The following is a 19,284-nucleotide window of genomic DNA, read 5'->3' on the forward strand; positions in this document are numbered from 1 at the left end:
TATCTTATCTCCTTGAATCTTAGATTTGTAAAGCTCAGTGGTATAGCATGAAACAGATACAACAGCTTAGGGAGGAAAATCATTTTCACCATATTACACCTCCCCATAGTAGTCAAGTGTAAATTATTCCATCTGCACATATCCTTTCTGACTTTCGAAAGTATGGGATCCAGATTCAGACTAACAATTTCTCCTACTTTTGGTGTAATATTTATACCCAGATATACTGCATGATCCACCCTCCGAGTATCCTGGGTGCTTGTATATTGATTAACCAGTAACTGCGTTTTAGCTCTGTTTAACAGGTACCCTGAAAATCTTCCAAATTTCGTCGTCACCTCTTCAACCTCTCTCAATGCCGTATCAGGGGTGGGAGTTAATACAGATATATCGTCTGCATATGCTAGAACTATTGTATCCCATCCCTGCCTGCATACCAGTGGAATCTTGCAGTTCTCTTCCAACTGTCTAAGCAAGGGATCTACATATAAAACAAACAGGAGCGGAGAACATGGACATCCCTGCCTAGTACCTCTCCTGACCTGGATACCCTCGGACTGTCCTCCCATTAGTTGTATTTTCACTGCTGGTGATTTATATAGCGCCCTTACTGCTACAATACATTTCTTCCCTAACCCATAATACTCCGTTACATACCACAGGTAATTCCAGTTCACCCGGTCAAACGCCTTTTCTGCATCTAATAATGCAACTGCCATAGGTTCTTCTGCTTCTTCCGTAGCATCAAAGAGTGCGAGAACTCTTTGAATATGATCAGTAGTATCCCTTCCCGGGACAAACCCATGCTGTTTAGGGGAAACTAGCTTCCTAATCACCAGAGATAATCGAGCGGACAATATTTTTGAATATATTTTGGCATCACTGTTGATTAATTTGATCGGCCGATATGAGGCCGGGTTTAATGGGGGTTTCCCTTTTTTCAAAAACATTACTATGTTGGCCATATCCCATGATGGGGGGGTTTCCCCTCCACTCTGTACATAGATAAATAACTCTATCATTACCGGGAATAATATTGCTTTAAAAGTTTTATAAAACTCTAAGGGAATCAAGTCAGGGCCTTTGGCTTTTCCAGTGGCAATATCACTCATTGCCTTATCAATTTCCGAGATATCTATCTGTTCTCCCACATATAGATTATCACTACCTTAATGGGGTATAGAAATTCCACCATTTCTCCCTCCAGATACCCTGATGTATCGTTATATAGTTGTGTATAGTATCTGTGAAACACCTTCCTAATTCCATCCACTTCGGATACTATCTGTCCTTGCCAATCTCTAATCTCTCTAATGACCCCGGATGCTATCTTCTGACTTGCCCTTATTTCTAGCAAGCGCCCGGATTTTTCTCCATACTCATACCCTTGTGAGCGCTGTGCTAAATATTTCTCTGCTATTCTTTGAGCCATAACCTCATTCATTGCTGCTTTAACTATAGCTACTTCCTCCTGAGCCCTCTTTATACCCACCCCAGTTTCTATAGCTATAACCAGTTGTCTTTCTGCTACCCTCAGCTTCATTTGGAAGTCTTTAATTCTGCCCTGGGAGTTTTTCTGCCTTTTAAAACTGTAACTCCGCGTTTCACCTCGAATTCCTGCTTTTAGAGTATCCCAGATTATCTCTACTGGAGCTGATCCCTGGTTGACCCCAAAAATTCAACTATCCATTTTCTCATATACTCACAATATTCCGAGTCCTTAAGGAGCCCTCTTTCAAACGTCCATCTCCTAGCTTTTGATTCCAGCCCATCTAATTCCAGATCGAATACTAAGGGATTATGATCTGATATAGCTCGTGGATATGACTCCATCCTGCCCTGTTTTAATAATACAGGAGATGTCAAAAAATAATTGAGTCGTTCTAATTTCGCATGGGGGAGCGAATATTAAGTATATCCAGGGTCTGTCTTACATAATTTCACCCAAGCGTCCACTAGTCCTAATTCTTTCTGAATGGCGACCATTGCCTTATATACCCGAGGTTTACGGCTCTGATACTTCTTAGGTGTGGGTGCTAATAAATCCTGTAGTCCCTCCCAAGAGCCATTGAAGTTGAAATCACCACATAGAATATAGGGATGTATCTAAAACTACTGGATCGTCCGTGAGTACCCCATATAAAGAACATAATGTAAAACTACTATGGCCATAACTGCACTCTACAATTACCCATCTTCCACCCCTGTCCGCCTTCTGCCTGGTGAAATTTAATTTATTAGTCCGATCTAATATTGCCACCCCTTTAGTTCTAACCTCTTGTTCTGACCGAACGATCACTTTCATACCGAGCGAGGCAAGAATTCCAGAATTTTTATATTCCACATGTGTCTCCTGTAGGCAGTAAATATCTGCCTTAAAAGTCTTTAATTCTTCAACCACTCTCCTTCTTTTATGAGGATCATTTAGTCCGCATATATTAATTGAGGCAATTCGAAGTCTAGCCATTTACTATTTTTTTTTCCTTTCCCCTTCTTGGTTTGTCCTGTTTTATTTCTTTTCTCTTTCTGTTATCCAACTGCACACTCTCTTGAATTCTCTTCTCTCTTTGTTCCCCTCTTCCTATTCTTTCCATTTCCCTTGCTTCCCTTGATCCTTTCCTTTCCATTTTATTCCCCCATTCTCCTATCCCTTCCCCCATATCCTACCCTTCTCCCCTGTCCCTCTCTGCCTCCGTCCTCCCCTTCCCCTCCCCCCCCTCCTCCACTCCAGACCAGTCTCCTCCATCCCCCTCCCATGCTTCCTCCCTCCCCGGGACTGGCCCCCCATCCTGCTGAGCAATCAGACCACCGATGGCCTGAGTATTGGAGTTGTGTATGTGTGTGCCACCCACCCACCAGTCTCCCGAACACCTTTGCCTACTATGTGTCTCTGCGCTTTGCTACTTGACCCCCATCAGATATTCTTTTGCTTTAATTTCTGAAGTGAATACTTTTACTTTTCCATTCATTACTATTTTAAGTCGAGCAGGGGCCAAAAGATACGCCTCCCCGCCTTTGTCTGAGAATGGTTTAGTAAGCTGTCGGAGCCGCCATCTCCGCTCGACAGTGGCATGACAGAAATCAGGGTGAGTGAAGAAAGTAACCCCATCCACGGTACGTGGGGTGTTAGGACGAGCTTTATCAGATATCTCCTGTCCCAGTAAGTAATTTCCAAAATAAACTAGGATAGCTCTGGGGTATTTAGAATCTGCCCGTTGGCCCCCCTCCCGCTGGGTTACCGGAAACCTATGAACCCGCTGCAACTCGTTCTCCCAGTCCCAATTCCCCAGTTCCGGGAAGGCCCCACGCAGGAGGTTGACCATGTACGTCCGTATATTACGTTCGATGGCATCTGTCGCTGTAGATACGCATGTTCTGCAATAGCTCGCCATCTGGTGTTGGGCCGGAGTGTTACAAGTTGTTTTTCTTCGAAGAAGTCTTTCGAGTCACGGGACCGAGTGACTCCTCCTTTTGTCTCCATTGCGCATGGGCGTCGACTCCATCTTCGATTGTTTTTTTTCCGCCATCGGGTTCGGACGTGTTCCTGTCGCTCCGAGTTTCGGAACAGAAAAAATAGTTAATTTCGGAAGATTTTCGTCGGTATTGTTGCGTTCGGGATCGGCGTACTTACATTCAACACCGCATCGAAGATCGAAGAGCTCCGGTGCCCTTCGGGGTAGTTTTTCGATCCTCCGTCGGGGCCTGGTCGGCCCGACCGCGTGCTGAGGAACGCCGATGGAACGGACCCCTTTCCGTTTCTGCCCCAAATGCCACAATAAATACCCCTACACAGACCAACACTTGGTCTGCAACCTGTGCCTGTCACCTGAGCACAGCGAAGACACCTGCGAGGCCTGTCGTGCGTTCCGGTCCCGAAAAACACTCCGAGACCGTCGAGCCAGAAGACTTCAAATGGCGTCCGCACCGACAGCCCGACGGGAGTTCGAGGAACAGGAAGAGGAAGGTACCTTCTCGATCCAAGACTCAGACTCCGAAGGATTCGACGATACACAAACCGTGAGTAAGACGTCGAAAACCACACAAAGAAACATTTACAAGGCCCAGGGGACGCCACTGCCACCAGGCCATGGCTCAACCCATAAAATCGGTGACCGACCGTCGGCACCGAAAAAGGCCCAAACGGTGCCGAGATCGTCCGACTCCGGTCGAGACACCGGCACGCAGCCTTCTCGGGACCGAGAAAGTGCTGGAGACAAGCCTCGACACCGAGATGCCGGTGTGGACACGGCTCGACGCCGAGACAGCGGCACCGAAACAGATCGACGCCGAGAGGTTTCGGCCCCGAAAAGGAAAAAAGTCACCTCGGAGCCGAAAAAACACGCAGACAAAGTTTCGATGCCGAAACAAACTGCAAGCGACCCAGCTTCAGGCTCTTATACAGAAGAGCACTCGCTAACCTCCCAAATGCAGAAGCATAGGTTTGAGGAAGAGCTACAAGCAACTGATGCGGACCATACGCAAAAGCGTATCTTCATTCAGCAGGGGACAGGGAAAATAAGCACCCTTCCCCCCATTAGGAGAAAGAGAAGGTTGGAGTTCCAGACGGAACAAGCACCACAACCAAAAGTGGTGAAAAGAGTTACACCACCACCCTCTCCTCCGCCCGTGATTAACGTTTCACCAGCACAAACGCCATCACACTCCCCAGCTCACACCACCATGAGCCAGGGTGACCAAGACCAGGACGCATGGGACCTATACGACGCCCCAGTGTCAGATAACAGCCCAGAGGCATACCCTACAAAACCATCTCCACCAGAAGACAGCACCGCGTACTCTCAGGTGGTGGCTAGAGCAGCACAATTTCACAACGTAAGCCTCCACTCAGAACAGGTCGAGGATGATTTCTTGTTCAACACACTCTCCTCCACCCACAGCTCCTACCAAAGCCTGCCTATGCTCCCTGGTATGCTCCGGCACGCAAAAGACATATTTAAGGACCCGGTCAAAAGTAGGGCAATCACACCAAGGGTGGAAAAAAAGTATAAGCCGCCTCCTACGGACCCGGCTTTCATCACAACACAGCTGCCACCAGACTCTGTTGTTGTAGGAGCAGCTAGAAAAAGGGCCAACTCTCACACATCTGGAGATGCACCACCCCCAGATAAAGAAAGCCGCAAGTTTGATGCAGCTGGTAAGAGAGTCGCAGCACAAGCTGCAAACCAGTGGCGCATCGCGAACTCCCAGGCACTACTTGCGCGCTATGACAGAGCCCACTGGGACGAGATGCAACATCTCATTGAACATCTGCCCAAAGACTTCCAAAATAGGGCAAAACAATTGGTTGAGGAGGGACAGGCCATCTCCAACAACCAGATCCGCTCCTCCATGGACGCTGCAGATACAGCTGCACGGACAATTAATACATCTATAACTATCAGAAGGCATGCATGGCTCCGAACGTCTGGATTTAAACCAGAGATTCAACAAGCAGTTCTCAATATGCCTTTTAATGAAAAAGAACTGTTCGGTCCAGAAGTGGACACAGCAATTGAGAAACTCAAAAAAGATACGGACACTGCCAAAGCCATGGGCGCACTCTACTCCCCGCAGAGCAGAGGGAATTACAGCTCATTCCGTAAAACGCCCTTTCGAGGGGGGTTTCGGGGTCAAAGCACACAAGCCAGCACCTCACAAGCCACACCGTCCAGTTACCAAGGACAGTATAGAGGAGGTTTTCGGGGACAATATAGAGGAGGGCAATTCCCTAGAAATAGAGGAAGATTCCAAAGCCCCAAAACCCCTACTACTAAACAGTGACTCACATGTCACTCACCCCCTCCACACAACACCAGTGGGGGGACGAATAGGTCATTATTACAGAGCATGGGAGAAAATCACTACAGACACTTGGGTTCTAGCAATTATCCAACATGGTTACTGCATAGAATTTCTACAGTTCCCTCCAAACATACCACCAAAAGCACAAAATTTAACAACACACCATTCCAATCTCCTAGAGATAGAAGTGCAGGCACTATTGCAAAAGAATGCAATCGAATTAGTGCCAAACACACAAATAAACACAGGAGTTTACTCACTGTACTTTCTGATACCAAAGAAGGACAAAACACTGAGACCAATCCTAGACCTCAGAGTAGTCAACACTTTCATCAAATCAGACCACTTCCACATGGTCACACTACAAGAAGTATTGCCATTGCTAAAGCTGCACGACTACATGGCAACTTTAGACCTCAAGGATGCTTATTTCCATATACCAATACACCCATCGCACAGGAAATACCTAAGGTTTGTATTCAAAGGAATACATTACCAATTCAAGGTACTGCCTTTCGGATTAACAACCGCACCAAGAGTCTTTACCAAATGTCTAGCGATAGTCGCTGCACACATCAGAAGACAGCAAATACATGTGTTCCCATATCTAGACGACTGGCTAATCAAGGCCCATTCGTTAATAGAGTGCTCAAATCACACGAATCATATCATACAAACCCTCTTCAAACTAGGGTTCACCGTCAATTTCACAAAATCCAAAATTCTGCCACGCAAGGTACAACAATACCTGGGAGCCATAATAGACACATCAAAAGGAGTAGCCACTCCAAGTCCACAAAGAATTCAAAATTTCAACACCCTCATACAACGCATGTATCCAACACAAAAGATACAAGCAAAGATGGTATTACAACTCCTAGGCATGATGTCATCATGCATAGCCATTGTCCCAAACGCAAGACTGCACATGAGGCCCTTACAACAATGCCTAGCATCACAGTGGTCTCAAGCACAGGGTCACCTTCTAGATCTGGTGTTAATAGACCGCCAAACTTACCTCTCGCTTCTGTGGTGGAACAACATAAATTTAAACAAGGGGCGGCCTTTCCAAGACCCAGTGCCACAATACGTAATAACAACAGATGCTTCCATGACAGGGTGGGGAGCACACCTCGATCAACACAGCATACAAGGACAATGGAACGTACATCAAACAAAACTGCATATCAATCACCTAGAACTTCTTGCAGTTTTTCAAGCACTAAAAGCTTTCCAACCAATAATAGTTCACAAATACATTCTCGTCAAAACAGACAACATGACAACAATGTATTATCTAAACAAGCAGGGAGGGACGCACTCCACGCAGTTAAGCCTGTTAGCACAAAAAATTTGGCATTGGGCAATTCACAACCAAATTCGCCTAATTGCACAGTTTATACCAGGGATACAAAATCAACTCGCAGACTATCTCTCTCGAGATCACCAACAGGTCCACGAATGGGAAATTCACCCCCAAATACTGAACACTTATTTCAAACTCTGGGGAACACCTCAGATAGACTTGTTTGCGACAAGGGAGAACGCAAAATGCCAAAACTTCGCATCCAGATACCCACACAAACAATCCCAAGGCAATGCCCTATGGATGAACTGGTCAGGGATATTTGCTTACGCTTTTCCTCCTCTCCCTCTCCTTCCTTACCTGGTAAACAAACTCAGTCAAAGCAAACTCAAACTCATATTGATAGCACCAACTTGGGCAAGGCAACCCTGGTACACAACGCTGCTAGACCTATCAGTGGTACCCTGCATCAAATTGCCCAACAGGCCAGATCTGTTGACACAGCACAACCAAAAGATCAGACACCCAGATCCAGCATCGCTGAATCTAGCAATCTGGCTCCTGAAATCCTAGAATTCGGGCACTTACAACTTACCCAAGAATGTATGGAAGTCATAAAACAAGCAAGAAGGCCATCCACCAGGCACTGCTATGCAAGTAAATGGAAGAGGTTTGTTTGCTACTGCCATATTAATCAAATACAACCATTACACACAACTCCAGAACATGTAGTGGGTTACTTGCTTCACTTACAAAAATCTAACCTAGCTTTCTCTTCCATTAAGATTCACCTTGCAGCAATATCTGCATACCTGCAGACTACCTATTCAACTTCCCTATATAAAATACCAGTCATTAAAGCATTCATGGAGGGCCTTAGGAGAATTATACCACCAAGAACACTACCTGTTCCTTCATGGAACCTAAATGTTGTCCTAACTAGACTTATGGGTCCACCTTTTGAACCCATGCACTCCTGCGACATACAGTTCCTAACCTGGAAGGTGGCATTTCTCATCGCCATTACTTCCCTGAGAAGAGTAAGCGAGATTCAGGCGTTTACTATACAGGAACCTTTTATACAACTACACAAAAATAAAGTCGTCCTAAGGACCAATCCTAAATTTTTGCCAAAGGTTATTTCACCGTTCCATCTAAATCAAACAGTGGAACTTCCGGTGTTCTTTCCACAGCCAGATACCGTAGCTGAAAGGGCACTACATACATTAGATGTCAAAAGAGCATTAATGTATTACATTGACAGAACAAAGAACATCAGAAAGACTAAACAACTCTTTATTGCATTTCAAAAACCTCATGCAGGAAACCCAATTTCAAAACAAGGTATAGCCAGATGGATAGTTAAATGCATCCAAATCTGCTACCTTAAAGCTAAACGACAGCTGCCCATTACACCAAGGGCACACTCAACCAGAAAGAAAGGTGCTACCATGGCCTTTCTAGGAAACATCCCAATGCAAGAAATATGTAAGGCAGCCACATGGTCTACGCCTCACACATTCACCAAGCATTACTGTGTAGACGTGTTATCCGCACAACAAGCCACAGTAGGTCAAGCTGTATTAAGGACATTATTTCAAACTACTTCCACTCCTACAGGCTGATCCACCGCTTTTGGGGAAATAACTGCTTACTAGTCTATTGCAGAACATGCGTATCTACAGCGACAGATGCCATCGAACTGAAAATGTCACTTACCCAGTGTACATCTGTTCGTGGCATCAGTCGCAGTAGATTCGCATGTGCCCACCCGCCTCCCCGGGAGCCTGTAGCAGTTGGGAAGTTACCTTCAATTATTTATATATGTATCATCTCAACCTTAAATAAGTGCATACTTAGTCACTCCATTGCATGGGCACTATTACTACAATTCAACTCCTACCTCACCCTCTGCGGGGAAAAACAATCGAAGATGGAGTCGACGCCCATGCGCAATGGAGACAAAAGGAGGAGTCACTCGGTCCCGTGACTCGAAAGACTTCTTCGAAGAAAAACAACTTGTAACACTCCGGCCCAACACCAGATGGCGAGCTATTGCAGAACATGCGAATCTACTGCGACTGATGCCACGAACAGATGTACACTGGGTAAGTGACATTTTCATTCCTTCTAGCCCTTCCGGTATACCCAAAAATGGAAGATTATTCCTTCTCTGTCTATTCTCAAAATCTTCCAATTTCCACATTACATCCATCATTTGTTCGTCTCTCGTAGCTCTCTGCTCTTTAAGAGTATCAACATCCTCCTCGAATGCCACTATCCTTTCTTCCATTGAGCTTAACTTAGTCTCGATTTCCGTGCAAGATTTTGCAACCTTACGGACCGTCCCCTGCAATCTCTTTGTAGCAATCCTTGCACGCCGGCTTTCAATCCTAGTCTCTGTTTGCAGCTCTTTAATTGAACTATATATTGACTGCAGCATCCATGCCTCGGTGCCCATCGCAGACGAATTACAAGCAGGGGGTCTTGTGTCTGTTTCCTTATTACCGTTAACTGAGCCCTGGTTGCTTATAGAAGGAGAGTCTGCTAATTCAATACCGGAATAGTCCCACTTTAAAGTCCTACCACCCGTGGATGTCGAATTTTCAAGACCCTCCTGAGAACAGGGTCGTGTTTTTACAGATTTCCGCTGTCGGCGCAGCTTGTAGGTTTGTTACTTGATGATTTATTTTCAGCCTCAGATGTCTCGCTATCCTCAGATCCACCAAAGCTGTGATCGCCGCTACTGAGATCAGACTCTTCTGTCAGAGAGTAAAATTTATCAGTATTATCTTTGCCCCAATCCACAAATTGGGGGTCTTTTCCAGTTATATTACCCCACCTTTTAGGGCTTCCTGAAGACTTATGTAGATTCTCTCTTTCCGTTGCAGATCCTGATGTGCTTACAGCTCCTTCCCCGCTCTGATGCTCCAGTTGCTCAAATTGGTCAAATTGAGGTTGCTTGTTCCCAGCGGGAGGGCCGGGCTCCTTCTCTCTTGTCTCCCTATTATTGTCTTCAATCTCTGACACATTCTTGGTGCCTTGTATAGGTTTAATAAGGGGTTCATTGTTCTCGATACACAACTTCTTGCTACTGGTACTCGGGAGAGTAGGTTCTTTCCCTAACATGCTGATTTCAGAGGGGGGTTATATGTGTAGAGAGGCTATCTTGCGCCCCACCTGCAAGAAAAGTCGTAATAGTAGATTGACTTTTGCCTTTTACCTTGATTTCCAGGGGGGGTAGTACTATCGCTCATCTTAGCATCTTTCCCCAGACTCAACATGTTTTTCCCAGCAGGTTTGCCTGCTATTGACATCAGGCGTTTGTTTACTCCTGCTAGCTCTCCTTTATCTCTTCCGACGCGTGTCGCCTTTACTCCTTCAGTTTTGTCTCCAGGATTCCAAGTAGCTTTGGGTGCCATCTTTGTTTTTAACACGTGGGCTAACAGCCTAAAGAGACCTATTATTCCGGCTGGTGCAGTTAGTGCACCAGAAATTGCTCGTTTTATCAGACTCCTCCAGGGCCGTGAGGGGGTATATAGATGCCAAGATGGATTGACTTGCACACCCGACAACATTAGAGCCCCCAAGTATTTAAGTTCTCCTTTTATTCCTTTCTCCCCTTTTTTTTTTTCCCCTTAATTTTTTAGGTAACACCCCTCCTCTTTTTTCCCAGCTACGAAAAAAAGGGCAAAAAAGGGGCAGTATCAGATAATATTAGGCAATATAGAGTGTATCGGACTTTTAGAGATCTCCACGTCTTAACCTGAATAGTCCCTATTAAAGATGGGGGTTTGGTTGACAATCAAAATATCCTCGCCGTCTATATCAATGTTAAAAAAAAAAAAAAGAGGGGGATTTTTTACAAAAAGTCTCTGGCCGTTTGATGCCTCTTTTTTTTTTTTTTTTTTTTTTTTACATGAAAAGCAGGTTACTTGCAATATACACTCTCCTTATGCCCTCCTCCCGGTACCTGGTTGCTGCAAGTTTTCCACAGGTGATCTGGTTAAAGTCAAAAGGCTAGCCCAGCCTGCTCACACCCTCTTCTCCTCTGGGTGTGAGTAGGAGCGGTCGAAACAGATCCTCCTCGTTGTACCTCTGCTCAGGCCTCCCAACGCGGCCTCGAGCGCTGGGCCGGCTAGGGCTCCAGCGCGTTTGCTCCCAGGCAGTCTCTCTAAACTTATCACGGCGCTCTGCGTCCTCTACCCGAGTGCCGCTGCAGCCTCATCTATCCCTCTGCAGGTGGCGGGCAGGCAACCAGGCACCCGGGGGGGGACTCCTCGTTCCCCTCTAGGCGGTGTGCAATCCTTGTTCGGCCGCTCCGCTGCGGACACATCGGAAGCTGTGTGCTCGGTTTCCTGGTGGGCGGGGCTGCGAGCCTCGCAGCTACGCCGACGCCATGTTGCTCCCGATATGCTGATTATTATTTTAGTCATTACATTGAAAAAAAGAACAATGAAAGTCTAAAAAAACATTTCTGCTATTCTGAAGATGAATCCTTCAACCACCCGATGGGAGGGAAGGATGTTACCGCGATTTATTGGCTACTGTCGCCAGTGGATTCCAAACTTTTCCCTGACTGTGAAACCTTTAATAAGAATAACTAACAAACATATCTGTTATCCAGTACTATTTGATGACAGATGTATGAAGGCCTTCTTGGAACTAAGGGGCAATTTGTGTAGTGCTCCTGCCCTTGCTATGCCTGACTATGAAAAAGAGTTCTTTCTATGTTGTCATGACAAGATTGGGTGCTCACTATCTGTCCTTTTAAAAAAAAAAAAAAAAAACTGGAAGAGTCATGAGTTATGTTGTATATTTCTCTGCTGTGATGTCTCTATCACATTGAACCCAGAGGACACTTGTCATCAATAATGTTAGTATGATTTTAAAAAAGGCAGTATGAGTACATCTTTCATATTTTTCAGTATAAACCATGAACCTGGTACTATTTTGCCTGGAATGCTTTTGCACCCCTGATGATCTCAGCCTAAGTGAATATCCAGACCCTTTGAAACTAAAGTGTCTGTTTCTCTAACCTTTTGATCTTCGCAGCATTTCGTTCTTCAACACACATAGCCCCTAATTACGACTTCATGGATGGAAAAGGCTATCCACTGAATTGCAGCGGTCAGGTTACTGTCAGTGTGGTCCCCTCCTCACAGCACCTAGGATGGATACGTTTCCCAGTGGGTAACAGCCCACAACATTGACGCCGGCTCATAATTTAGCCGGTGGCAGTTATGCGGTGCTTAGGGTGAACTAGCACTCGGCGTGCTTTTCACTGTCTGCAAAGCAGGCAGTGAAAAGTGCGATGGGGCTGGCCATGGGTGTCTCTGCACTGCCCATGCCAAGTGCATGGGAAGTGCAAGGGTCCCCATGGGACCCCCTACACCCTGTCTCCTCCAATATTTACCTGGTGGGGCTACCGCCATGTAATCACCAGCGGAGAAGGGACTAGTAATCTCTGCCCTGGCAGATGAGGACCGCCAGCCACTCCAGTGGAGGAGACTGAAAAATTGTTGCTCTCAGAATAGGGGACATCGATTTACAGAGACGTTTTTCTCATTAACCATTTCCCTTAATATTTTGTTTAAGGTGGAGTCCATTTCTGGGGGAGTGGTTGACATCACTGGTTCTTAACCTGTGGTCAGTGTCACATACTCTTGGGGTCCACTGCTATCTAGAAAATTAAATAATACATTAAAAAAGCTAAATTAAAAAAAAAAGCCCTGTAAATGTGAAGGAATATGAAATTGGAGGCTAACAATTTAGTTGGTATACTTAGCTTCAGTTGTGGGGTCAGACGGGTGAAGCCTGGTCAGTAAGATTGGGAGAATGTAAGTTTCAGATTTTCCGTCAACCAGGCTGGCATATAATGTTAAAATACATCATAGGACAAGCAGAGCGCATGAGAGGGGTCTAAGGGGTAGTAGAAAGGGAGAAGAATGTGGATTTATAGGAGTACTAAGCGAGAAAATACACCTTTTTGTAACATAACCAATATGTTTGCGGTCTTTCAAAAAAGAGTGTGTGTGTATTTGTCTGTGTATATAAAAATTCCTTGTGCACATGTACCCAACTATTTATTAGGGGAGTGTAACACCCCAGACACCCACCTGAAGCTTCGCCTAGGGGGCCTGAATAAGTGCAGCAAATCAAATATACTAGTATGAATGATTGGTAGCCTCAGTTGAAGCACTGGTGTGTGCTAGCAAAGGCACTGGTTAAATACATGTAACTGCTGTATGCTTGTTTTATTTAAATTACATTTTTGCCAAGTCAGACTAATCGATCACTATTTTTTTCAAGGAATTAACGACTCTTATCAGATGGGAATTTTCAAAATATTGGCATCCATTCTACACCTGGGTAATGTGGAATTTATGTCACGCGATGCGGACAGCTGTCAAATACCCGTAAGTTGACACCAATTCATCTTTGTTTCTATTGGCTGGATTTCTGCTGCTCGAATATAAAATGTGCATTTTGCACATTTGATATTAGGTTGAGCAGAGTTTGCTGCACTTTTTTCACGGGGCACTCATGTCAACAATACAGCACCAGAGCCTTATAGATGGCAAAGCGTTGCCACACTAGCAGAACTTTCACACACCTCAATAACATACACTGTTGAACTATTTTGATAAATGCAGCATAAACACGCTACCTCTTATACTGAAAACATGGCACCACTATCACCTACCTGCACTTTAATGCATTGGAAGAGAACACTTTACTCATACCGGTCAATGAACATCTGACCACCCATTGCAAAAAAGCATGTGAATCCACCGGCACAACTAGCTACATGCCCACAACTAACAGCAGTCTGCACACACCACTGCAAAACTAAACACCCAAAGTCTTCAATATCAAACACCAACAAGCATCATAAACCTCTGATTCAGAGGCCCGTACGAAGGGGAGCCCAGATTCAGAATGCACAACAATAGAGATGCTGGTTTGCACTATACAGCGATTAATAATTTTGCATTCAAATTTTAACTCCTTGAATTCCTGGTCTGTTAAAAAGCTTGCCTCATCCTGGTAAAAAAGTGCATAGTCAAGCAAATCATACAAAATGCCAAGTCCACAAATCTGCACATGGGTGCTGCCTTGAGTTTCTTGAATTCAGAAGACTAAATCCCATTAACTGATATTTTTTTCTGTGACCGGAATACACACTGGTTATTGGAACACTATACAATTGTGAAATGTGTACACTTGTGCAGCTGTATGACATTAAGATAGAGTTTGCAAAAATCTCAAAGTATTTCACAAGCCTGTGTGCTCTGATTAAGAAGGCCTACACCAGGATTTCAACAATATAATTCAGATATCTAAATCTTGTAGGAACAAAAGTAGGTTTCAGTCATAAAGCGCTATGTTTCAAATATTGAAATACATGTTTGCTGGCATTCTCTGCAGAACTTGCCATGTGTTTATTCCACCTCTTTTCAAAACCATTGTTGCTGCTTGATTAGGGTGAGGGCTGGGTTTTGTAGTTTATTTATTTGAAGTATGCCTAGAGTGAGTACTAAGACATAAACAGTACAGGGCGCTGCACATTTTCAAAAAAGCAAAAAAATACCAATTAGTATAGTAATATAGCTAGTGAAGAGCAGAACCAGTGCAACACAGTATATGCACAGATTTCATCTTGTCGGCTCGAGGTAGTGAGATAGCATCCTTGTGCATGCTCCTAGGATTTTTATGAAGGCAGGAAATATCCTGGCACATAAAGCTAGGTAATACCTTATTCTAGATAGACACTCCCCTGTTCCTGAGTAGGATTAAAAACAGATTGAAAGAATGAATATTGATAGATTTCAAGACCACTGCTAACCTGATGCAACAAATGAGATCCTATGGCCCCTTCTCTTCTCCCTCAAACGCCCCTATAAGTCCTAAACCCTGGACCTGCAGAACTTATATCTGCTTCTTAAGTAAATGTGAGGCGTTGCAGTGCTCCTGTGAGTTTCTGTTGTGCTAAGGGGCGATGACTGTCTTTTTTTTCTTTCAGCCAAAAAACGAGTCGCTGACGATCTTCTGTGACCTGATGGGAGTAGACTATGAAGAGATGAACCACTGGCTCTGCCACCGGAAGCTGGTCACCAACACAGAGACGTTTATCAAACCTATCAGCAAATTACAGGCCATCAATGCCAAAGATGCTCTGTCCAAGCATATCTATGCCAACCTCTTCGGCTGGATTGTTGACCGTGTCAATGAAGCTCTTATGGCTTCCATTAAACAGCACTCATTCATAGGCGTGCTAGATATCTATGGGTATGTATACCTTTGCATGATCTCACTGTAAACATCTGCTCGAATTGTGTGGTGAGGCAGTTCTATCAAGCAACAACATTTTATGTGGTAAAATATGTACTGTTCTAAAGAAATATATCAGGTAATGTATTTTTAATATGTATCATAAGGACAAATTATTTATGCTGTTGGAAAATGAAGCTATCAAAGTAAAGACATTCAACCATTACAAACACTGACCCTGCTCTTAGATTTTCATTTTTCTGCAGACGCTCTATTGTTATTCTTTAGCTATCTGACTGTTGACTGATGGTTGCCTCTTCTGATCTTTAACCAAGAGAAGGAACCACTGTGAGTGCAAATAGTTCTAAAACATGGAAGTTTTTTTATTTGGATTTCAAACTGGCTAAGATATGTTTTTAAGCACTACGGTGTCATATCACGTTATTTATGGTGCCGGGAACTATTACTGAACAGTATACTGCTTTAAATAGCATAAAAAGGCCCAGGCTTTAATGCGGATATTTTTTATAGCGCATGGGCATAGCCCATTTGATTGCAACATGACAGGCGTAAAAAAATCCAATTCCGCCGGTCATGTATCTGATCATCATTATGCGTACTATGAAGTCTCTGGATTATGTCATCACACGTTGGCAGGTGCAGTATCTTTAAGTGTATAGATGAGCTGAAATGACAGGGAATGAAAAAGCTCAGTCAGAATGCTGATCTTCATTTATATATTTGAGGTAGAGCTTCCTTTCACACCCTTGTCATAAACAATTGTAAAAAGGTTCCAAATCGATGGTTGGTACATTCTGTCCGTGTTTTGTATTGAAGTGCTACACCCATGTTCATTGTATGTTTTCTTTTAGTATTGAAAAAATAACAAGTCAATGGGAAGACCTTCTCAGGCAACTAAACATGTATATTTAATTCTGTATCGTCAACTCTTAGCCAAGTTGAATGTCTCTAGGCAGAGCCCACTTTAGCCAGGGGAAGGGGTAGACAAGTGTCACTACCAGTTTGTTAAACAGTAAAAGGAGAAACATATACAACCATATCTGACACATAAACATCTATTCTGTTGTGCAAAATGCAGATCAATGGACTCTAGTTTTACAGACTATCACTTTGACAGCAGTCATGAAATTTCTAGTTGAGACTCTGTCCGATTTCAACCTTCTTAATCCTTTCTCTTCAGACAATTATGGGTATTTTATGGTTAGGCTAGAAATAAACAGTTATCACTTAAAATCTCAGTTTCTAAAAGGAAACTGCCTAGTATAAAGTGTGTTATGCTGTTGAATTGTTCCTGGGATACCACTGCTAAAACTCTGTTTTGCTGTCCTATTTTAAGCTAGTGTGCTTTTTTAAAGTGCACCTGCAGCGTATTAGAGACTCAAACACATTAGCAATAAGACTCTTGAGGTAAATGCTACATGATGAACACTTGCTACTTACAGTATAAATTCTCTGGACAGAGAATGCAAGTGCTCCACAGGAGGGATGAGGCTGGCCCTCTTCAAAAGAGAGACCAAAGGTGTCTTGTACTGAGAGTGGCATGGGCTGGGCTGTCAGTGTATGTTCTAGAGAACCCCGAGGGTGCAGACTGTGACTGTCCCCTCCTAAATGGATGCCTTTACCATCATCTCAGCACTCTTCGGGGAACCTGTACAGAAATACTGAGCAATGGGTGACCAGTAATGTCTCCAGTGTAACCACTAACTTGCTGAGTTTTTAATATGGAACATGATCTGGGCAGACCTAGGGCATGTGAACACACCTAAACTGGGGTATACTCTGTAATTCAGACCCTGATTTCTTTTGCTAAAAGTGTCCCAAAGCATCGAAGCAAGGAAAGACACGTTTTTGCCTTCCTTATGGCAGTTATTTGGCATGTTCAGACGTAAAGATTAATGCATCAGTGGAGTGTTGGGATTGTCTTGTACATGTCTGGCCCTTCAAATAGAAAAAATGTTACTGTTGTTTCTCTTAGGCTTTTGTTTACAACCTTGGAGTGTTTCCTTTTCTTAAAAGGGACAGTACAGCAGCTTTCTAAGACAGATAATACATGAGTGACCCCAACCCCCTTATGACAAAGTTCATACATTTTCTGGGGCTATCCACCTGATTCCATTGTAAGGTCAGTGCTCTGTTATCGCTTTCTAATTACCTTTAGAGGGCTTAGGGCCATAAAACGGTATGCAATAGACACTTGTCTTAGTTTGAAATCATTCTTCCGATAAGACAATACCTGGATTTCTGAATTTTAAAAAATGATGAAAAATCATATTGCTCTTTTGGTTGCTGGATTCTTACTAATGCCAACTTATGAGTACTGTGCACCACACCGTGGCAGAACTAGAACTATGCCTTGGATGTTTGTTTGAACGTGGGAGACCAGGAGGGCATACTGTGATTCCATTGAATATCCATCTGCACTTTCTGATCCCATGGGCACCTTCCACTCTGTTCCTCCATTTCAGCTGACCATTAAGGAGTGGAAACGTAGTATCATAATCTCTGTTAGAAATGGGGTTTCGGTTGGCAGTCAGGTTACCCCCTGTCCAAGCAAGGACCCTCACTGTAGTCAGGGCAAAGGAGAAACACACCTGGTTAACCCCCACTCGCCCCCTTGGTAGCTTGACACAAGCAGGAAGGCTTAACCCAGAAGTTATGTGTAAAGTATTTGTACCAACACAAACAGTAATATAGTGTAAACTCTACAAAATGGAGACCACACCAGTTTAGATAAATAGGCAGTATTTATCTAAATCAAACAAGACCAGAATGATAAAAATCCAGCATACAAAAGTCAATATATGAATTTTCAAAAGAATAAGAGTCTTAGGCGGTTATTCCAACTTTGGAGGAGGTGTTAATCCATCCCAAAAGTGACGGAAAAGTGACAGATTTACCACCAGCCGTATTACGAGTCCATTATATCCTATGGAACTCGTAATACGGCTGGTGGTATATCCGTCACTTTACCGTCACTTTTGGGACGGATTAACACCTCCTCCAAAGTTGGAATAACCCCCTTACTCCAGAAAACAATGAAAATGTTGATTTTACACAAAGTACGTGGTTTGTGTAAAAAATAAAGCCACACGAGCGAGAGTGCGTTGGAAAAGTCAGCGATGCATCGATTCCTTACTCCAAGTGATGCCGTGCGTCGTTTGTTCTCTGGTCAGGTAGGCGATGTGTCATTTTTCTCCCTCAAAAGAGAGCAATGCCTCGATTTCCGGACAGGGCACTTTGGATCTGCGCAGGCTCACAATGACTTTGACGCCCAGCGACAATGCATAAGTAATCAGGTTGCACGGTGTTGAAAAAACGCCCTGCATGGGATTTGAGTCGTTATCAGTAGCTGCAAGCGGGTGTTGCGCCAGTTCTCCACCCGCGATTCATTGATTTCCCAGCCGCGATGCAGGTGGGGTGTCAGTATCAGATGCGAAGCGGGTGGCATGTAATTTTTTAGCCGCGTTGCAGGTGGTGCGCCGAAAATTTCCCACACAGTGTTCTGTGCATGGATTTCAGCCCTTGGTCTGCCAACTTCACCTTTCAAGGGCCCGGGGACTGGATGGGGTCACCACTTGGCAGGGCAGGAGTCTCAGCAGAGTCCAGGTGCTGGCAGAGGAAGTCTTTGATGGTCCTGAGACTTCAAAACAGGAGGCAAGCTCAGTTGAAGCCCTTGGAGATTCTTCACAAGTAGGAATATACCACAAAGTCTAGTCTTTGTCCTCTTTCAGGCAGAAGCAGCAACTGCAGGCCACCTCAGCAAAGCACAGTCACAGGCAAAGGGGCAGTACTCCTCCTCCAGCTCTTCAGCTCTTCTCCTTGGCAGAAGTTCCTCTTGATTCCAGAAGTAATCTAAAGTCTGGGGTTATGGGTCCTGTACT

The 19,284-nt window shown here is 44.3% G+C and overlaps 1 protein-coding gene across 4 annotated transcripts in view; it reads left to right on the plus strand.

Moving 5' to 3' along the window:
• Positions 1-19,284, plus strand: part of MYO5A (myosin VA) — a 571,522-nt gene that overhangs the window by 337,027 nt on the left and 215,211 nt on the right. For all 4 annotated transcript variants that reach the window (XM_069222454.1, XM_069222456.1, XM_069222457.1 and 1 more), the window contains exons 9-10: positions 13,421-13,527; positions 15,135-15,400. In XM_069222454.1, coding sequence (XP_069078555.1) covers positions 13,421-13,527; positions 15,135-15,400 — 373 coding nt within the window. The remainder of the gene's footprint in view (positions 1-13,420; positions 13,528-15,134; positions 15,401-19,284) is intronic.

The sequence above is a fragment of the Pleurodeles waltl genome, chromosome 3_1 (genome assembly GCF_031143425.1).
Source record: "Pleurodeles waltl isolate 20211129_DDA chromosome 3_1, aPleWal1.hap1.20221129, whole genome shotgun sequence".
NCBI classification, from domain to species: Eukaryota; Metazoa; Chordata; class Amphibia; order Caudata; family Salamandridae; genus Pleurodeles; species Pleurodeles waltl.